The following is a 21,933-nucleotide window of genomic DNA, read 5'->3' on the forward strand; positions in this document are numbered from 1 at the left end:
GATCAAGTCAGTAGCGGTTTTTGATACGGGCGATACGGGCGGTTGCCCGGGGCGGCATCACGGGCATCAGCAAAAAAAAAAAAAATTGCTGGTACTCATGCTGCCCCGACGTCAGCCAGCGCATATTGGGAATGGTACAGGCACCGAGCGGTTTTCTATCGCCCATTTGCTGGGAGTAAGGGCGCCCACCGTTTGCGAGGTGCGCCTGCTGCTTGCGGCGCAGAGAGGAGAGGGCGGGGCGGCGGGGAGCAGCATCTAATAACCAACTCGCAAAATAAAACAAAATAAAAACAAACCAACAAACACGAAAACACCAGACATCATGATACAGACTTATTATTTGCACCGATGTTTTTTTCGAAATTCTATACACGAAAAGTGAGCGCGAGAGTCTTCGGTGCGCCTGCTCACTGCTGAAGTCAAAATAAACTTTATTGTCATCTCCGCTACATACAGTCCAGTATATAGAGAGACAAGATGACGAGGCTCCAGTTACAGCAGTGCAAGTAAACAAACAATAAATATAAGAAAAGTAAGAAAATAAAAATACACTTTAGGATTAGGGGTAAAGGGAGTGTTCGCCCAGGGCGCCAAACAGGCCAGGACCGCCCTGGATCAAGTGTAGCAGAGATTCAAATGAATTTTAGCTGATGATCCACTGACTGAATTCCACCTTCATAAAACTTTATACCATTTAGAAAAAAGACTGCATAAACAAGATACTGTCAGTGTAGAGGATGGAAATCAGCCAGGACAACTCATGAAACACCTGCTAACACCTTGTTGAATTAATTTGTGTAAATCCACAAAGAGCAGCAGGTCATTTGATCACAGCCTAAGAAAATATACTGGAGCTCTCAATAGAAGTTATTGTGTTATTATACTTTTCCCCACATTGAGCCATTACAGCCAATTTTAGGGTTCCTCCACCTGCTGAATCCCACTTTAACCCCTGACTGTACCCTGTTTAAAGGCAACGTCACCCTCTACAATGTAGAGTCTACAATGTAGGCAACAAAAACTAGATATATATTTTTTATTTTCTTTCTTTTTTTCAGATTCTGTTTAACTATAGAATCTCGGTACTTTTCCACTGAGATTTAAAACCACATTCCAAGAAATCATTTTTAAAAAAAATTTCCAGCTCGTGCCCATATAACTTAAGCTTGATTGATCATCAACTTTTCCTTAAAAGTTCTAGGATGCTGCTCTGTTCTAGGATGCCCTCTGGACCCAGTGGAGGTGGTGAGTGACAGGGGAATGGCGGCTAAGCTGTCATCCCTGTTGGACAACATCTCCCACCCCATGCAAGAGACTCTGACAGCACTGAGCAGCTCCTTCAGTGGGAGACTGCGGCACCCACGGTGTGGGACGGAGAGATTTCGCAGGTCTTTCCTCCCCACTGCTGTCAGACTCCACAACAAAGACTTTTGCAGCTGATCAAACCCTCACATGTGCAATAAGACTGCTATATGTGCAATTCTTGTACAATTCTTCTTCTGACGAAGTTGTACTTTTGTATTTTCTTACTCAGTTGTATATAGCATTTGTATTTCTATTTTATTCTATTGTATATAGTATTTTATTTTATTGCATTGCATTCCAGTGTCTTAAACAAACACACACACACACACACACACACACACACACACACACACACACACACACACACACACACACACACAGACAGAACAAAAACAAAAAACATTGAGTGTACCATCATTTATGTCCGCCAGCTCTCAGGTTCAAACACTTTGGTTCCTATTCCTACCGTCGTTTATACGGGTTCTTCTTCCGGGCACGTTATTGTTGCATCAGCATCCAGCCTTTGATTACTGTGACAATGTCGGCTTCGGGTGATCCGGGTACAGTAAATAATATATGGTGTTTGCTTTATGGGTTCGTTAGTTGAAAAACCGCATAAAGCTATGACAGCACAACCTAACGCATTTTGATGAAGTGTCACAGCGAATATGCTAACGCTCAGGCTAGCTAATATGTAGAGCTGTGTCCCAAAGTCTGCAGTTGAGCCGCTTAGCTAAAGGAAACACTGTCAATGAGTGACAAGCCGAATTTCATATAAAAAATACAGCTTAAACTAATACTTAATACCTCGGCATAAACACAGGGCAGCAAATACTATTTAGCAATTTGTCTGCGTTTAAAAAAGGTAGCCTCATCTTCGGCTCATTTGTCCAGTCAAACAGGATGTTATGAAGTAACTACAGTTTATTCTCTTTTATTTGTTTATAGTGTTTTAGTGAACCTATTCCTGTGTGATGTGTGGGGTGTTTTTGTTGAACTGTGGTTTGTTTAAGTCTATGTTCGGGTTTAAGTTCCATCTTCTTTCGTGTCATCTTTAAGAAAATTATTAGCATCCGACAGTATCGCCTTTTTGTTTGATATTTTTACAAAGGTTTATGGAAAGCATTGAAATTATTGTTATTATTATTACTACTACTAGTAGTAGTAGTAGTAGTATAACTTAGCCTGTTATGAGAAACACTGTTAACGTTTTCAAGTGCTTACTGTGATTTTTACTCTCAGGTCAGTAATTTAAATTTTATACATTTTATACAATGAAATAAAACAGTCGAGGTGTGATTAAAGTGCAGACTTTCAGCTTCAAGTTAAGAAGGAAATGAACCTAAAATAACTAAGAAATTGCTTATTAGTACGTTCCTAATTTACCTTTAAATCAGTGAAACCTGACCCTTTAAAACATTGGTAACATTAACAGTTTTACCAATATTTGCTGTATTTATTTTCAGCCCCTTGATTGATATAAAATGTGTTCCTGTCCAAATACTTGTTGACCTGCAGTTAGAATTACAGCTCAAATAGTAACACAGTATGAAAATCACGGGTTGCTTCTATAAGACATGTAACCTGCACCCTTAATTACATTTTTTTTCTCCATCTTTTGCTTTCTCCTGTTTCCACTCAGTGCTTGCACCTCTTTTGTTTTCTTATACATATATAAGGTTCTCTGTGAGTGGCTAAAGGCCAGTGTTATTCAGCATTAGTTCTGCTAGGCTATGTTTGGGTAGCGAGTAGTTTCATTTAACTCACTCATAAGTGCAGTTTACTTTGGACGTGTGCTGACTTTCCAACTGATCGAGTAATTCTTGGCTCTGACCAAAGTCATTAGTCTCATTGGTTATTCCACTGTCCAGTGGAGTAAGGTGGTAATTCTTTGCGAACATTTGCCCTCTTGTTTCTGCAGCCTTTGAGTATGGCTTCTTGCTACAGATAAGTGAGGAGGCTGCACTGACAGTGGCCCTGAATGACTACCTAACCTCACGCAGCTACCTGGCTGGGTTCAGCCCCACCCAGGTCGACCAGAAAGCCTTTAAGCTCCTCCACAGACCCCCAGATCCACAACATGTCCACGCTCTGCGCTGGTACAGACACATAGCAGCCCTGCAACAGGACCTCAACCCAGAAAGCAGCAGTGAGTAGAAAGCTGAAGGCATGAACAGGCTAGATGTGGTCCTGCGCCTGCTGGCCGTGGATGTGGAGGCACTCTGAGGCTGTGACGTGCCCTCTTAAACAAACTGACTCTCAGCATGAACTAAGGCTTCCTTTGCAGGCACTGGAATGAACTCTGTTTTAGCTTGCACTTTTGATGTCAGTCATAGCAACTTGATGTGTGTGGTACCTGCAGCTAAGCGCTGAGGAGACTCGCGTTATCGCTGTGTAAACACGGCAGCAACAGCTGGTGAAGAACCCCACAGGCAAATACTCTTTGTTCCCATACCTGGCTAAATAGCTTAATATTAATAAGGACAACTTTACAAAAAATGTAAAACATCATGAAAAGAAAGAGTAACTGATGAAATGTTTATTTATTAATCTAAACGATGTGTAAGAGCGTACTTGGTTACGTGGCTGATGTGAGTGGGAGTGAAACTCTTATTAAAAAAGCCAGTAAATAGTAAATTTGACCTATTACGCTCACTTTCATCGCTGTATTTTTATCCGGGGACTCCAGTGTGTTGTTTTGCTCATCTGATGCTGTGCCAGTCTCGGATGTCTAGATTTCCTTCATTTCTTTCACCTTCACTTTCCATTTAACTCTGCTGTGTTACTGGAAAATTCCATTCTTCTTTACAAGGACACAGTAGACACGATAGATGTAAGTTTGGGGTCTGAAAGGTGAAGCAAAACCAGAAATGCTTCAAAACTGTATATTTTAAAAAAATTTATTTTTACCATGTGGTTGTTAAAAGACTTCTGGTTCTGTAGACTTCTGGGGACAGCAGCCTCCCTCACTCTGTGTCCTCAGTGGAGTTTCCTGGGGAGTTCTTGGGCTTACCTGCTTCTTTTGGTCGGGGTTATCAAGGATATGTTCGCCAGCTATGACCAGTGACTCTGGCCATGTTAAATAAACGTGTTGACCATTAGCAATCTTAAGCACAATGTGTCCACTTGAAGTTGTTTTTTAACTAATCATATGGGGTATCTAACTATTTTTAGATTCCATATTCTAGCAGGGTTGCACTGCTTGTGAACAGTACTTGTGCTTTCCCTTTGTGCAGACTGCATCAACTCTTTTTCTGATGCGCTGTGTGGATGTTGAACCCTGCCTTTGAGCAAATATTTGACTGGAAATTGAAGCACAGTAGGTAGACACAGTGACAGAAGTTCAGACTAAAGAGGAAATATTTTCTTTTGTTGACACTGATGAAGAGGAAACTTTATTGTGTGTCTTTGATAAGAATGGGATGATGAGAATATTTATATTTATTGTTAACTACTGTTGAAATATCACACTCCTCAGCACTGCACTAGAACCTATAACAGATTTCTGTCATTGCTTTACTTTAACTATTTCAAGCAAAAATAAATCCATTTACATGTGTCACAGTTTTTGAACCATTATCACAGCACTGGGCATCAGTTCTTTGCTCTTTCACTGTCTCATGTTATCTGACGTGAGCTCTGAGTCACTGTCTTATTGGTAGCCTTTATTGATTAGTCTTATTAATTAGCCCTAATGGAACATGATGTCACCAAAGCATCCATATGAATAGCTTCGACAGAGGTAGAACCCCTTTTCTTATGATGTGAAAACTGAAATTGTCCCTTGTTCCTTTCTTTTTTTAGTCAAAGGAAAGCGTGTCCAGCCTCCTTGGTCTCCACCAGCAGGAACAGATGTTCCTCAGCTGCGACTCTACAACAGCCTGACAAGAGCAAAGGTAGAGACGAATGTAAAGCGCACATCAGTGCTGGTGTTGCTGGGAAATGAGGTCCTCGTGAAGTCGCTACATTAGATACCGCATCCCTCAATGTATATATAGCCACAGGCTGGACAGAGTCAGTTTTATTTATACTCATGCAGTGATGTGAAATTGAAACGATAAGCTATGATTTGCAGGCAAATTAAGATTATGAGGCCTGTTAAAGTTACAAGGGATTAATAAGGGGCTGCAACAATTCACCGAGTAACTCGAATAACTTAAAAAATAATCGATGCAAATTTTGTGCTTTGGCGCTTCGTTTATTACACGAAGCATCTGTAGCTCTCGGTTTCTGCCATGTAACTGTGAGCGTTTCGCCCACATTTGTGACTAACAATTGGAGCTGCAATAGAAACGTATGTAGGAGCAGACATGGGAATAAAAGTATGACCGTGCACGTCATCCATTGGACAGGTGGGCAGCCTGACGCAGGGCTAAACCACTGAAGCAAACACAATTCTAAAGAGTCTGTGATCGTTACTGTACAACTTATAAAAAGAAAGAATGCATATATATTTAGATTATTTCATTCAAGTTTTTAATAGTGACAGGATTTAAAGCCTCACTGTTTTCCAAAGTATGCAATCCAGGTATGGTTTAAAGAAGTTATAGTCACATTTCTTTTGACTGATGTATCTTGTGACAGATGTGCTCTCATTCTTGGTATAGAATGCAGCACTTTCACTTCACATTTGTAGATTTAATGCATATTTTTATAGTCTGCTTGCATTTTGCCACATGCACACACAACTGGTTTCCAGATGATTTTAAGTGTAGCGAGATGGTCTTTAGCTTAAGGCTCTTTGTGGCGCTGATAAACATGCCCGTATTTCTTAGATGAGCGTTAGTCTGGCACAACCAGACTGTTCTGGATCAGGAAGAAGTCTCGACTGAAAAAACAAACGTAGAAATAAAACCATCTATGCAACCTAATCTCTCGCTGTGGCTCTCGTTTCTATTACACTGCATTTAAAAATACCGCTGCCACCAGTAAGATACATTTTTATCAGATTTTTTTATTTTAAAGTATTTGTTATCCTCATTTAAGTTCATAACCTCCATGTTTCAGGAGCTGTTTGTTCCTCAGAAAGGGAATAAAGTAACATGGTACTGCTGTGGTCCTACAGTGTACGATGCCTCCCACATGGGACATGCCAGGTAAGCAAGATCAGAGGAATTTAAGCACTGAAATTCTGGGTTGGAAATGATCCTTCATAGAGCGAGACTGTTATATTTTTTTCTATTACAACAACATTTTAATGAATAATTTGCTTTATGCAGATCCTACATATCCTTTGATATTCTGCGAAGGATACTGAGGGACTACTTCAAGTATGATGTGATCTACTGCATGAACATTACAGACATAGATGACAAAGTAAGTCTGCTTTGATGTGTTTTAGATGTTTTTAATTTTTTTAATAAAGGTTTTTGCATGAAATGTGGGAGATGGGTTGTCCAAGCTCATCTGTGTCTGTAATGATTAATGCAGCCCTGTTGAAATAAGTGCAAGGTCCTTGTTAACATTCACATGTTCACACATCTGTCTGTGTGTTTATAGGCAGGTAAAAACAGGTTCAGCTTGTAAGCTGACATGTCTCTGAGAAGTTATGGCAGGAATTCAGGGTCTTGTGATGACCTAATTAGACAGGGGGAAAACATAAATGTACACAGCTGCTCAGAAAATTAGGAGCTGATTTGTATTTGTTGTTTTGTAATGGGCTAAACGGGCGTCAGGACTACAGGACAGGCCAGTTTAGCACCCAGACTGTCCTACTATGGAGCTGATGTTGCAATACATGCAGAATGCTTTTGAACTTTTGGCATAAGCAAACTCTGCTGTTTTGGTTTATTATTGGGATATTCTTCTTTCAGATCATTAAAAGAGCCCGGCAGAATTACCTTCTGGACCAGTACAAAGAGAAACAGCCACAAGCGGCTCAAATACTGCAGGATGTGCTCAGCGCCAGAACGGTGAGACAGGTTTAAGCCCTGGATGCACTGCACCTGTGTGAAGTACTTATTGATCTGACAGTGATGGTGTAAATCTTCTCTCTTTGTTTTCATTGATCGCACAGCATGTATCTCTCTGGAGATTATTGGTCATTATTTAGCGAGGCAGATAATTCAAATAACACAAAACAGAACTGTGCAGTACTTAGTAAAACAGATAAATACTGCGTTAATGTTAAACATTTATGTCACTGAGTTTATAATATCAGAAGATCTAGTTGCAAACCTCCTCCTACAACAACTCTGCTCCATCGGCAGGCTCTGTTGGTTTCCCTATGGGTTGTATCAGTGTTTGTGAAGTAGCAGCTGGTTAACCACAGCATGCACAAACACTAGACTCTATAGACACAAGCATCAGTACACCCTGTACTGTAGCTAGTAGAAGTCCAAGCTTCAGCTCTATCTAAAAACAGAGACAAGCTGAAAGTTTTTTTAATTTCTGTGGATTTCTGTGTGTTATTCTGCCAATTCCAGCCGTTTCAGGCCCAGCTGGCTTCCACCACAGACCCGGACAAGAAGCAGATGCTGGAAAGGCTGGACAGTGCAGTTACAGCCAGTCTGCAACCGCTGCAAGCAGCAATGGAGAGCAAAGCCGCAGATGAAGTCATACGACCTCTGGCACACGTGAGTCTGTTCTGATGTGGTGGCAACTTCAGAGAAATATCACTAGAAATACAGAAAATGCTTTTTTTGTTTTTATTTTGTTTGCTTTTTTTGTGCTTCCAAAATAACTGCAGCAGATTCATGGATAGATGGTCAGTGCTCTACATTTACAACAGTGGGAGGACAGATTAGCTTTATTACTGCTTGTATTCACTGCCACCATTTGGGATTAGTAACTCAGGGTTAGTGTGACTGATCTGAGTTCCAACTAGGAACTCCACCCAGTTTTACCAGGTCTGCACCAAGAACTAATAAGGATCGTTTTATCACTAGAATCCTGCAAAACTACTCTGTTAATAGTGACCACGAATAAAAGTGTGGAGCTGGAAATGAGCTCAACAAGTCCAATTGAATTGTCTTTTCTTCCCCAAGGTGTTGTTGGAGAATTCCAAGGACTTGCTGGCAGACTGGTTGGACAAACAATTCGGAAGTCACGTCACAGAGAATTCCATCTTCTCCCTTCTCCCTAAATACTGGGAAGAAGACTATCACAAAGATATGAAAGCACTCAATGTAAGTATAAAAAAGCCAAATGATTTTTTGATTTTCTGAGAAAATCTCTTAAAGGAATTAAATAAACGCCCCCTGTAAAAATCCAACATGTGTAAAGAAACTTTTTCTATGAATTGTTCAGTTTTACTTGTGTTGTTGAACGTTACCGTTTCTGAGATAACAATGGCTGAAACTGCTCTGTCCAAACTTCTGTTACTGGAAGGACACTATGTCTAAAATATCATTGTTAAAATGTGCTTTGAAATCAGCATTTTCCTGCTGTAACTGGATTTAAGTTGTCATTTTGGCACACAGGTTCTTCCCCCTGATGTCCTTACTCGAGTCAGTGAATACGTGCCTGAGATCGTGGAGTTTGTGAGGAAAATAGTTTCAAATGGTTATGGGTGAGGAAGATGCTGCCGCTGTTCACGATTTGTGTCGTACCGAACGAACTGCTTGCATCGCTGTCGCTATAGTTACTTGTTTCTCTGGTGTCTGCAGGTACGAGTCAAACGGTTCAGTATACTTTGACACCTTGAAGTTTGATTCCAGTCCGCAGCACTCGTACGCTAAACTGGTGCCGGAGGCGGTCGGCGATCAGAAAGCTTTACAAGAGGGAGAAGGTACACTTATAAAACAAGCACCACACAACAGGTGCAGACATGCCCGACAACAGACAACAGGTCGGGGATTTTCAGTGCTTGACTCAGTGAGAGCAGAAGAGATTCACCAAGATTTCCCTCCTACCAATATTTGAGTAGAGAATAAGTACAATGTTCAGTTTTTAACCTGTTGTCGTTGTTTTCCTGGCTCTGTAGGAGATCTGAGCATTTCTGCAGAGAGACTAAGTGAGAAAAAGTCACCGAATGACTTTGCATTGTGGAAAGCCTCCAAGCCTGGAGAACCATCATGGGGCTCTCCATGGGGGAAGGTGAGCCTTCATTTTCAGAGACTTTAAAGACCGTGTGATCATCCTTTGCATTTAAAGCTTTTCTTTTATATAAACGTGAAAGTGTCATTTGAGGCTCTGTGAAATGGAACGAGAATTTGTACTTATGAGAAAGGAAGTCATCGGTGTTTTCTTTGAATGTTGTGACAGGGAAGACCCGGGTGGCACATTGAATGTTCAGCCATGGCTGGCTCTATCTTGGGCGAGTCGATGGACATCCACGGGGGAGGGTTTGATCTGCGATTCCCTCATCATGACAACGAGCTGGCTCAGTCAGAGGTAACTGTTGCAGAAAATGTGTTCCTGTTTACTATGTAAATGCCTGACGTAACACACACTTTGAAACATCCTGAATGTGTTTAAAGCCGTTTCCAGTGATGAAGGGTAAAACCTGTTATGACCACAGTTGCTTGTGCTGCTTACAGGCGTTCTTTGAGAACGATTACTGGGTCCAGTACTTTCTGCACACCGGGCACCTGACAATCTCAGGCTGCAAGATGTCAAAGTCTCTGAAGAATTTCATCACGATCAAGGACGCCTTGGCGAAGAACACAGGTGATACATGTGTTCCTGCTTTGTAGACTGCATCACTTGAGCATACATCACCATTAATAAACTGTCAGGGAGTTTTTCCAGCTATGAGGCTGCACAAACGGTCACAGCTCAAAGCCAAAATCATCATTTTAACAGCAAACTGAATGCTGCTGGGGGTTCCCATGATGCGTTTCTTCTTCAGACATACTTTTTCACTTATTATCTGTTTATACACCACTTTGCATTTAATTATTATTGAATGCAATGGTTCCCTCTCTCACCCCAACAGCAGTTGTTACTTATTTTATATCTGAAGAGAAACACGTTATCCATAATGAACACTAAGTTCTTCAGTTAGAGTAGAACTATTTAACGGTCTCACTGTTTGTCTCCACGCAGCACGTCAGCTCCGTCTGGCTTTCTTGATGCATTCCTGGAAGGACACTCTGGACTATTCTTCTAACACGATGGAGTCAGCCGTCCAGTACGAGAAGTTTATGAAAGTAGGTGAAAGCAAGAACAAAGACAGTGTTGGAAGATTTGTCTGTTTTGTGTTGATCTGTTTTTGTTTTGTTTGTTATTTGTAGCTTGTACTCACTACAGCCTGTACATACTTATAGCTATAGAATATTCACAACATACTTCATACCGTGTACATTATAACATACCATAATAGACCCATTTCTGTAATATACTTACATATCTATATTATTGCTAATATATATTGTAATATATCTATATCACTAAAGCACTTCTGGATGGATGCAAACTGCATTTCGTTGCCCTGTACCTGTGCATGTGCAATGACAACAAAGTTGAATTCTGTTCTATTCTATTTGAAAGGAGTTCTTCCTGAATGTGAAAGACATCCTGCGTGCGCCTACTGACATCACTGGTCAGTTTGAGAAGTGGGAGACGGCAGAGGTGGAGCTCAACAACAGGTGAGAGAGCGACTCGGTAGATTAGAAGACCAGTTTGTTGTTCTTCATCAAAATTTGCACTTTCAGAGTTGTGTGCGTGCAAACACAACACATTCATACTTAAAACTAAAAAGTGACTTGTGTTGTGTAGTTTCTGTGACAGGAAGTCTGCCGTCCACGAGGCTCTGTGTGACAACGTGGACACCCGCACTGCCATGGAGGAGATGAGAACGCTGGTCAGCCAAAGCAACGGTTACATTGCCAGCAAGAAGAGCGTCAAACTCAGGCCCAACCGCATGCTGATGGAAAGTATTGCTGCGTACCTCACCAACATGCTGAAGGTGAGCACGTTTCTGCTGCTGCGTTTATCGTTTCACAGCTCTCAGAATAATGAATTTTACAGAACACCTTGATTCTGTATGGAGGAGAAATCATGCTGTTTGTTCTTATCTCATTTATACAACATGCCTCATTCATCCATTCACACACATGAAAGTGGATGTGATACACTTTGTTACTTCTCCAAGTTAAGAAACAACTCCATTACTGGGCAAAATCAGTGTGGAGATGCCTAACAAACCCTTCAAATGAAACTTTTGTTGTTGTCTAGATATTTGGTGCAGTTGAAGGATCGGACCCCATAGGTTTTCCCATGGGTGGACAGAGTCAGAGTGTTGATGTAAGTGAACTGGTTTTCACTTTTTGTGATTGAATTGTGTCTCTTGTGGCATTATTATTATGAGAAATGTACTGCATATGAAAAATTCCCCTTAATTGTCCACAGCTGGAGAGCGCAGTGATGCCATACCTCACAGTGCTGTCAGATTTTAGAGAGCGCGTCCGCAAAATTGCTCGAGAGCAGAAAGGTAAGAACATGCGCTTTAAACAAAACTGTTTACTTTATAACTCAAAACATCACCTCCATGTTGAATCAGAGAGAACTGAAACATGAAATTCTTCTTCTTTTTTTTCTTTTCTTACTTATTCAGTGACAGAGCTGCTGCAGCTCTGCGATGTTGTCCGTGACGACATGTTGCCAGAGCTTGGAGTACGTCTGGAAGATCACGAAGGTAAGATGTCTGTGTTTGAAGTTATAGAGATAAAGAATCGGCTCAGGTTTTGATCTTCCTCATCAGGTCTGCCTCCTTTGCGCAGCCGTCTGTGGACTGGGTTAGTTATTACTGGAATAAACTGGCTACGTCTGTGTCACGAAATCATTATCCGCTCCATTCATCACATCTTTATGACTGCAGCGCAGTAAGATGCCCTGCTCAATAAATCCGAGCCTTTACTCTCTTCGTAAGAATGTAAAAAAGTTCTGACCTTGTTTTGTTCTTACAAAGTGAAGAGTGTTGGAAAATAAAGTGGTTGTGTTGCAGGCCTGCCCACTGTGGTGAAGCTAGTGGACAAGGAGACATTACTGAAGGAGAGAGAGGAGAAGAAGAGGGTAAGAGAAGACATCATCACACATCGAGTGCATGTCTGGAGCAGTTTAGGTCCTAAGATTGACAGGAGATAATTTATCCCAATTTAAAGTAAACGATAAGCCAGAAAAAGAAGTGCTCCCTCCCAAAACTGAAGGACGCTGAGTTTCCAAGGATATAAGGACGGGCATTTCAACATCTAACAGCTAGTTTGTTCAGACAAAAGAAATTCTTAGCTGATTTACAATTTTAACAGAAGTCCACTGCAAGCCTTCATTTTTATGTAAAATTGTTTTTTAAAAATGCAAACATGTGTTTTAAAACATTTCACACAATAAAATTCCATCTTTCACAGATGGAAGAAGAGAAGAAAATGAAGAAGCTAGAGGCTGCTAAGAAGAAACAGGAGCAAGAGGTCAGTCTGATGGTTTATATAGACAGTGACCTTCTGCGTTTGTGTCATCAGGGAAATCTTCATGTTTCTGTTACTGTTGCAGATGGCGAAACTGGCCAAGATGAAGATCCCTGCAAGCGAAATGTTTCGCAGTGAAACAGACAAATACTCAAAATTCGATGAAACGGTAAGTCCTTATTTTACCTCCCATGCTTAATTTTTCATGAGAAGAACCTGTTAAGCTGGTGCCATGTTGGTGGTGAGGCTCGTGGGCCCTGATGACCTCAGGAATCTGTTGCTGAGGGCTTAAAACCTGGGATATCTAGGAAAGCAAAGACAAAGATTAGCACCCGGTACTCCAGGTCGTGAGGTGGTCACGGGGCCAACGACCCCACGCCACGAAATCATGAAGTTACAGCAATAAAAGTGGGGATTTGGTGCTCACAGCTAGACGTGTGCCTGAGGTCAATGACGTGATGCGGATCCAAGAGTAGGAAAGACCTAGCTCACGGGGATTTGCTTGTACAGACATGAATGTCCTTATTTGAAATGACATCCGCATCCAGTGTAACTGTGTGTGCGTCAGAACTTGAGGAAAATTCAGAAAGGTAATTTAAAAGTTACCATGGAAACGACAGCTCACAAACCGTGTCAACCTGAAAAGCTTTAAAGGTGTGTTTGGTTTTGTCGCCGTTAACAGGGTTTCCCCACTCATGACGTTGAAGGGAAGGAGCTCAGCAAAGGTCAAGCCAAGAAGCTCCGCAAGCTCTACGAGACCCAAGAAAAGTTACACAACGAGTATCTACAGATGAACCAAAATGGCAACTGATTCTGCCGTTCAGCCAATCCATCCACACCGCAGGGAAGAACTATAGAATAAATAATAAGGCCAGAGCTTCATTCTGTCTCCTCTTCATCCTACTTTGGTTCAGGAAACCGACGTGTGTGTGGATTGTGTTTTGTCCATTTACGTAACAGTTACATTTACATTCCATAACCATGCAATATGAGAGAAAACCACCACCCGACATGACTTTGTTCTTGCTCTGTTGGAGGTTGGACGTCTTTCACAACAGTAAAATCAAAGCAACAGGTAATAAAGTGGGATTTTGATGATGTGGCGGTGCAGCCTCTGTTAGCAGTGTATGTTTTTCTTGAAACTCTGTGATACTGCCATTTGTTCAAGTATTAAAGCCTTTTTTAACAGTTAGTGCTTTCATGAATTAAAGATGCTAAATGGGTGGCTAGCGGATTAATGGGAAACACCAGCTTTAAGTGGGTTTTTTTTTTTTTCCACCATGAATCTTTGGGACAGCTTCATTAAGATACCCCGGAGGAAGGATTTAAAACATTTAAATTTCAGAGGCCACTTAAGAAACTAGGACTGTTGTGGAGGGCTGCACCAGCTTAGAAAGAGATCAAATGAATACGCAGTAGAACTGAGTTCAGCTTGTTGTTTCATACACTTTATCCTGCTGATCAGCAGTGTGTGATATATCACTCTGTGTTTTTGACCTTTTACCTCACGGGTCTGTTAAAGTAACTATGTTGTGTCATTCAAATATAGTTCATTTTTATGCAAATGTGCATTTGTCAAAGGGACTTTTGCCTTTGCTAAGAACTGGATCAAATTTTCACCCCTAACAGGGGAAACGACCATTGAATTCATTGTTTCAGTTGTAGAGGTGACTTGTAACAGAAACCATTAGATGGTTTGTGTCTTTCTCAATACCTGTGTCACCTTATACAAGAGTTACCTTGAAAAGCTAATAAAGTATGGTGGACATTTTTATTTTAATTGGATGTACCCTCATTTAGGAGCATATGGAGGAAAACTAGATGCCTCCTGCCCTTAAGTTAAAAGCAATTGCCTCATGGTTGCAGAAAATTAGTGGTACATTATACCCTGCTGTGCTTGGAGCACATGGGAACACAAGTGATGTGTTTTGGGTTTTTGTTTTTTGTTTTTTGTTTTTATAACTAACTGAACAAAGAGAATCTGTTGGTCCTTTCACTACCCTGAACCTCACACCTCGGACCCCATCGATTCAGCAATTCCTTAAAACATCTGGGTTCTTTATTTTGTGCCATCTCAACAAAGGGACATTTTCACAGGCCATTTCCAGCTGTGGCATAATGAAACGCTGTGAGATCAAGAAGTGGAATTGAAAATAGAAAATGCCACCAAACTCTCGAGCAGCTGGTTTTTGTTTTTCTTTTAAAAGTCACACTGGGACAATTTAACCCCTGCAACCTGTTGCATGGGTTCTTGTGGCTTGAGTAACATCACATGGCAAAGTGCATTTTGTTATTCAGCCGTCCTTCAGGGGTTTGCATTTTTGTACTACGTGTTCTCCATATCTGTGGTTATAAGATGACTTGAATTGATTTAAGGGATGCTCAAATAAAGAGTAAGCGAGTGCAGTGCTGTATGATTACGTGGTCAGCTTTGTGACATGCTGTGACTGTGGATTCATGTTTAAGCTCCTAATAGGGAGATAATTTCATTATGCCAGTGGTTGACAGATCAGAAGAATACCAGCCCAAGTAAACATGAAGGTGATTCAATACTTCTGCATCAGTCACTTATTTTGCTGATTTAAAGGAACGTAAAATATGACACGTAAGGTTTCAAATGTGGTTCTAATTTGAAGTTCACAAATTTGGGTTGCAGCTTTAATATTTAATAAAAATGCATGTATTTCTGTGTCAAACGTGGCCTGGCCCACATGGAAAACACAGTGGAGTCTGAAGGCATCTTGAAAATCATTCATATTTTCTTGGAAATTCAGAAATAATGAGAACTTTTAAAGGTTGCTTGTCACAGACTTTCCTCTGCAGTCACCTCGTGCACAATAAACGTGTTTAGGCGGTTTGGAACATTGCCAGATCATACATACACATAACATGGCTTATCAGGTCTGTTGTCCAAGGACAAAGGTGGGCAAGACCACCCACCCGCTCCATGATGTGCTGGCCTATCACAGGAGCACATTCAGTGAGAGACTTACGTTGCCCAAATGCACCACAGAACGACACAGATCATTCCTGTCTGTAGGTATCTCCCTGCACAACTCCTCCATCTAATGCACAGTACACACTGTAATAGTTATGACCTATTGCACATCCTGTACAGCTTAATTTCAACCTTATATATTTAATTTTTCTTATATACTGAGATATTTATAATTGAGCTATTATATACATTAGAGCTTTTTTTTTTTTCCAAATTAGTAAAGTATTGTATTATTTAATTTAAGGTTTTTACTGTCTTGGAGCAACTGTGAGCACATAATATAGTCTGGGATTAATAAAGTATTCTGATTCTTTGCAATATCTGCCAAATCAGACATGCAGAGTTACCTACAGACAGCTTGTAGTGTCTATGGATGCTGTTTGTGTTTCCATGTTCACATTGAATGAAAGTATAGTAAGAAGGTAAATTAATGGAATCTAAAGCAAACATCTAAGTATTGCTTTAATGTGGTTTTTGAAATATTTAAAATGGAAAAATTGACATTTTCCTTAAAAATTCGAAGACAAATTCTACAAAATATGGAATGAATGGATTATCTTTGTGTCCCCCCTCTGCCCTGAATTTATGTAAGGCCAGCCCTGAACTGGTGTATCTCTCATGTATTGTACAATGTCAGGTCGACCCTCTACTTCATAATATGTATTGATGTACTTTATGTAAATAAGTTAAACATACTGCATTATGTATACACTGTCAAGCCACCAAATACACTCTTTGTTATCTGAATGTAAAACAAAATGACTAATAAAAATATAATTTTTTAAAAAAGGAATCTAAAGCAGTAAAAGGGATTGCTACAGCGGGTTGCCCCACAGGGGTCCCAAACCAGGGACTTTTCATACACAGTTTTTAACAACAGTTGCCTTTAGGCATAAGACTTGCTTACGTATTATTTAGCATTTGCTATAAATCTACTATCTGGCGCTATATTACTGTAGATGAAGCGATGACTGTGAGATAAGGTTACCGAGCACTTTAAAAGCTCATATGGCTTTAATTCCCACCTGAAATCACTAGCCAATCACAAGCGTCCGAACGAAATCGCTACATCCAATCAGATTTAGAGGACAACTATTTGAAAGCTGCTCGTCGCTGTGTTGTTTAGCTACGGAAATAACTGTTTACGGATTTTGTTGGGAAACTGTCCTCTGTTAGTCTGAATTATATGCTCTTTTGCTTGTTCTTGGTCACTCTGTATCCTCGTTGCTGCCCACGGTAAACATGTCTGTGGAAGTTCGTGCTGTGGTGAGTAAAAAGACTTTTGTTTGCTAGAGAAGCGCTGCTGTTGGCTAGTTGATGCTAGCGCTGCAATAATAACGCTATCGTTTCAGTAATGTTAAACACGCTGTAGAAAAGTCGGTCAAGCCTTTTTAATGTGCATGTTTGTCTCGTTAGCAGCTCCTAACCGCAGAGAACCGGCAGAAACCGGGGAAAGCCGCCGCAGCAGCGGGTCCGAGGAGAGCAGCTCTCGGAGAGATTACCAACTTTAACGCAGCAGTGACTGTCACAAAGGTAAGAGCATCTTGGTTTGGTTCCTGACTCATTTTGTCTGCTTTGCAGTCACTTGGTAAGCAGGCAATAAAGTCTTATAGAGGTCTGATTTATTGGTATGCCTGCTAGACTAGAAGTAGTTTTACTGGCTGACTTTCAACCCAGACTTCATCTGTCTGTGTCTTTTGCAATAAACACAAACCTTGTCAACTGGTTTAGCTGAGCCAAAGCAAGAACCTTGCAGCAGACTGAAATCCCCTTAGTGGTTTGCAAAAGGGAAGGTCGCAATAGTTGAACAATTTTATTCCTGTCCAATCTGAAAGTCTTATTAGTGACTCGTGTTGCATTTCCCAACTGTAATGATTCCAAACGTGTTTCCTTAGAGAACAGGACAGACAAAAGTGTCAGCCAAGCCATCTTGTGTCCAAGTGGCTAAACCTGCCGATGTTCGACCAGTCCAAGCAGCTACAGAGCCTCTTCCTTTGGTTTTGGAGGAATCTGCAACTGATGTGTCCATGAAGGAGGAGACTGAGTTGTGCCTGGCTTTCTCTGAGGCACTGCTTGCGGTGCAGGACGTGGATGAGGAGGATGCAGACCAGCCACAGCTCTGTTCAGAATATGTGAAGGATATCTACAAGTATCTGCACAACCTGGAGGTAGTTTCTTCCCCTGCCTTCTGACACCAGCTGCTGTCGTCTCTGACTTACATCAGTTTGTCTTCTCAGTTGCAGCAGACAGTACGAGCAAACTACATGCAGGGCTACGAAATCACTGATGGTATGCGAGCGCTTCTCATCGACTGGCTGGTCCAGGTTCACTCCAGGTTCCAGCTGCTGCAGGAGACTCTGTACCTCACAGTTGCCATTCTGGACCGCTTTCTTCAGGTGATGTTTCTGAACAGCCTTGTCTATGGGTTTGTGACCTGGATCTAAAAGGCTTCTTCTGGTTACGCTGCAGGTCCAGCCAGTGTCTCGCAGGAAGCTGCAACTTGTCGGTGTGACTGCCATGCTGGTGGCCTGCAAGTATGAGGAGATGTATGCCCCAGAGGTTGGCGACTTTGCCTACATAACCGACAACGCCTTTACAAAATCTCAGATTCTCGAGATGGAGCAGCAGATTCTGAAGGGCCTGAAATTTCAGCTGGGGCGTCCTCTCCCACTGCACTTTCTCAGACGGGCATCTAAGGTGGCAAATGTGAGTTTCATTATGAATTTAATGTGGAGAAGACTTCAACAGTGTAGGAATCGGCTGCCTCCAATTCATAACTTGCATGTGTATCACTCTGTATTAAAGAAAAATGGCAGCTAAGGTGTTAGAGAAACTGTAAGAATCTTAAACCTTGACGTGCATGTTTATCAGTCTGATGGGGAGAGACACACGCTGGCCAAGTACCTGATGGAGCTGACCCTGCTCGACTACAATATGGTGCACTACAGGCCCTCTGAGGTCGCTGCTGCTTCCCTCTGCCTCTCCCAGCTGCTGCTGGACGGCCTACCCTGGGTAAGTTTAAAGTCACTTTTTATGAACATCTTGCTCCTTCAAGCTGGCTGTTAATTGACCTCCCATCAGTCTCCCACACAGCAGCACTACTCTACCTATGACGAGGCCCACCTGAAGCCCATCATGCAGCACATTGCCAAAAATGTTGTGCTGGTAAATGAAGGGAAAACGAAGTTCCAGGTGAGTTGGCTGAGAATAAATACACCAGCTCATATCATGTGTGAGTAGAGACTGACCTTGAGGATCTGTCTCTGTAGGCTGTGAGGAAAAAGTACTCGAGCAGCAAGCTTCTCAAGATCAGCCTCATTCCTCAGCTCAAATCTTCAATTGTCAAGAACATGGCAGCAGCTGTACTCTGACTCAACTTTTTTCTTTTTATGATCTGAGAATTTGAGCCATTTGTATTGGCTTTTTTCTAATGCACCTTGAACTGCATATCCAAGAAAAAGCTGAGAAGTTGTTGTGCAGCTTCCAGAGGATCTACAAACTGCTTCTATGAAGTAAAGTTTTTCTAATCTCTAACTTTTTTTTTTTTTCTTTTCTTCCCACCAGTGGAAGATTTTAACTATTGAATGATTAAACATACCTGTTGGGCAGCAAACAGTTTTGCATCTGCATGTAATGTACCTTGTTGGAGATCGAAATAAAGTTTTAGATGGTTCTTAGACTTTAACTCTTAGTGTGTTTGTGGGTTCCCCCCCCCCCCCCCCAAAAAAAAAATCATAACCTACTTTTGGTTTGTCTTCATAGACAGGTGGAAAACATGAGGCAAAGCCTGACTGTGTTCTTGGCATGCATCTCAGTAAAAGGGCTCACAAATGACTTCATTGTGGAAGCTGGGGAGATATCGCTGCCTATCAGAACAGCTGGTTCTGGAAGTGAAACAAGTCTTGTGGAATAACGTTTGCATTGGAGCACTGAACTAAAATGGGGGTGTGTCCTTATCAAACACATTTCTGTAGCGATGACATGAAACTGGTATTAGAGCCTAAATGGACTGCATGCTAAAACTTAAGAATGTTGTGGTTTTTTTGGTTTGTTTTTTTTTGGTTTTGTTTTTTGTGACAGTTTATCCCCAACAATGCAGCTCCTGACATCACTAGCACACAAACAGCTCCACTACAGCAAGGTGGCAATTTATGAAGGCTTCTCTGCAGACCAAAGGGAGCCTCATTTCTTAAGCCCTGTGACCTGGATAAGCAGTAGGAAATTGACACAATGTTAATATAATAAGCTTAACATCACAAATTCTAAGCCATTTTCCAACTTCAATACATCAGCATACATTTCTTGTCAGTTTGTTAAACACACCCAGGAGTCTAAATAACTCCACCCTATTGGCCTGTTAGGCCTTTTAACTCTTTACTGCCAAACTGAGAACAAAGAACCTCTACTTTAAGAAGACTCCGTTTAACCTTATATCTGATTACCATGCAATGTAAATGGATATTTCTTCACCTAAACGTATGGTTGTGCTACACCAATGGTCTGTATTTACTTAAAGTTGATATTATCTTCGGTTCTTCATGTACTAAATCCTCACCATCACCATATACCTTTTGGAATGGCTTTCTGGATCCTGTGTTTAAATGTGCAAACCACATCAGATGTTCTGTCAGCCAGTGCAACCAACATCAGTGGAGTTTTTGCAATGCTTCGGAGGTTACTCATGTGATGTCATGCACACATTACTCAAGAGATGTCCACTAAAGACATGATACATTGACAGATTGTTAGGAAAAAAAAATTGTATTCCCTGATTAGTGGAGGTTTCTGGCTATCACTGGATGGAATCGGTTGTAAAGATAATACTGTACCAAAAACCTAGTGAATGCTGTAGTTGATGAAAAATTGCCACAGTTACCTGCAATTTTTCATGTTTTTCTGCATATATCATTAGCCGAGCAATAGTAAACCTTAAAGTACGACACAAACTCGAAGCAAAGAAGTAAAAGTTGTTTCTGAAGTCTGTGGTCCCCACATGCTTCAAGGGATCTACCATCATCCCTGTCCCCAGAACAACAAGCCCTCATGCCTGAATGACTACCGGCCAGTTGCGCTGACCTCGGTGGTTATGAAGGTGTTCGAGAGGCTGTTGAAGAAAACCATCTCCTCCTCCATCCCAAACATCACAGATCCACTCCAGTTTGCCTACCGACCCAACAGATCCACGGAGGACGCCATCGCCCACGTCCTGCACACCACCCTTAGCCACATGGACAAGAAACAGGGTAACTATGTGATAATGCTGTTTGTTGATTACAGCTCAGCGTTCAACACAATAGTGCCCGGTAGACTGTTCACAAAGCTGAGGGATCTAGGACTCAACAGCTGTCTGTGTGCATAGGTGTTTGACTTCCTCACTGGCAGAACTCAGGTGGTGAGGGTGGGTGCATCTCTGACAGCATCACCATCAGCACGGGAGCGCCACAGGGGTGTGTCCTCTCACCACTGCTCTACTCCCTCTACACTTCAGACTGTGTGGCCACCCACGGCTCCAACACCATTGTGAAGTTCGCTGACGACACAGTGGTGTTGGGCACAATCTCCAACAACGATGAGACGGCCTACATGGATGAAGTGAAGAATCTGGCATCATTGTGCCGGGACAACCACCTCCAGCTGAACGTCGGCAAGACCAAGGAGCTGGTGGTGGACTTCAGAAGGGGTCAGCACAGAGACTACAAGCCCATTATCATCAATGGAGCTCCAGTGGAGAGGGTGCAGTCCTTCAAGTATCTCAGTGTCCACATCTGCTCAGACCTGACATGGTCTGCCCACATTCAGGCCCAGACCAAAAAGGCTAGGCAGTGCCTGTACCACCTCTGACAACTGAGGAAGTTCAGAGTCTCTCCAGTGATCCTCAGGACTTTGTATACAGGCGCTGTGGAGAGCATCCTCATACAGAACATCACATCCCGGTATGGAAACAGCTGTCTTGAAAATAAAAAGCTCTTTAGAGAGTGATCTGTATGGCAGAACACTGCTGCAGGACTGCTCTCCCTTCCCTACAGGAGATTTACATCAGGAGATGCTGGACTGGAGCAACTCAGATTTTGAAGGACCCGTCCCATCCCAGCAATGAACTGTTCCAGCTTCTGAAAGGTTCCGCACCATCCGAACAAAAACGGAGAGGCTCAAGAGGAGTTTTTATCCTCAGGCCATTCATGTGTTGAATCACAGTTTCGCTACAGCTTAGAGAGTAGCTGAATCCACATGTCTTCCATTCAGTTTATGACCAAAGTAATATGCTGTGTTAGACACTCAAAAAAT

The 21,933-nt window shown here is 41.8% G+C and overlaps 2 protein-coding genes across 3 annotated transcripts; both read left to right on the forward strand.

The window, feature by feature from the left end:
- The first annotated feature begins 1,797 nt into the window (after positions 1-1,797).
- On the forward strand, positions 1,798-15,026 carry cars1 (cysteinyl-tRNA synthetase 1). Of its 2 annotated transcripts, XM_085358557.1 has the most exons (23): positions 1,798-1,865; positions 3,227-3,454; positions 5,110-5,201; positions 6,313-6,401; positions 6,525-6,621; positions 7,119-7,217; positions 7,731-7,880; positions 8,292-8,432; positions 8,727-8,815; positions 8,913-9,034; positions 9,230-9,342; positions 9,511-9,639; positions 9,786-9,915; positions 10,294-10,397; positions 10,738-10,835; positions 10,966-11,155; positions 11,425-11,493; positions 11,599-11,680; positions 11,804-11,884; positions 12,194-12,261; positions 12,594-12,653; positions 12,736-12,819; positions 13,333-15,026. In XM_085358557.1, the coding sequence occupies exons 1-23, from the start codon at positions 1,844-1,846 to the stop codon at positions 13,459-13,461; spliced, it is 2,466 nt and encodes an 821-aa protein (XP_085214683.1). In that variant the 5' UTR covers positions 1,798-1,843; the 3' UTR covers positions 13,462-15,026. The 2 variants fall into 2 exon arrangements, with proteins under 2 accessions (XP_085214683.1, XP_085214673.1); XM_085358547.1 differs by lacking the exon at positions 3,227-3,454.
- A 1,864-nt stretch (positions 15,027-16,890) lies between these two features.
- On the forward strand, positions 16,891-19,019 carry ccnb2 (cyclin B2). Its single transcript, XM_085358569.1, has 8 exons — positions 16,891-16,914; positions 17,065-17,181; positions 17,544-17,816; positions 17,886-18,044; positions 18,118-18,354; positions 18,520-18,660; positions 18,730-18,840; positions 18,918-19,019. The coding sequence occupies exons 1-8, from the start codon at positions 16,891-16,893 to the stop codon at positions 19,017-19,019; spliced, it is 1,164 nt and encodes a 387-aa protein (XP_085214695.1).
- Positions 19,020-21,933: the final 2,914 nt, after the last annotated feature.

The sequence above is a fragment of the Diplotaxodon limnothrissa genome, linkage group LG1 (assembly GCF_057381915.1).
Source record: "Diplotaxodon limnothrissa isolate DT_005_m linkage group LG1, D_limnothrissa_male_GT1.1, whole genome shotgun sequence".
In the NCBI taxonomy this organism is placed as follows: domain Eukaryota; kingdom Metazoa; phylum Chordata; class Actinopteri; order Cichliformes; family Cichlidae; genus Diplotaxodon; species Diplotaxodon limnothrissa.

Bases quoted from the DNA above. Each gene is read 5' to 3' on its own strand.
- cars1 (XM_085358557.1), top strand. From the start codon at position 1,844: ATGTCGGCTTCGGGTGATCCGG. The intron at 6,622-7,118 runs GTAAGTCTGCTT...TTCTTCTTTCAG, and splicing joins TTACAGACATAGATGACAAA to ATCATTAAAAGAGCCCGGCA. The intron at 9,035-9,229 runs GTACACTTATAA...CTGGCTCTGTAG, and splicing joins AGCTTTACAAGAGGGAGAAG to GAGATCTGAGCATTTCTGCA.
- ccnb2 (XM_085358569.1), top strand. From the start codon at position 16,891: ATGTCTGTGGAAGTTCGTGCTGTG. The intron at 17,817-17,885 runs GTAGTTTCTTCC...TTGTCTTCTCAG, and splicing joins AGTATCTGCACAACCTGGAG to TTGCAGCAGACAGTACGAGC. The intron at 18,661-18,729 runs GTAAGTTTAAAG...ACCTCCCATCAG, and splicing joins TGCTGGACGGCCTACCCTGG to TCTCCCACACAGCAGCACTA.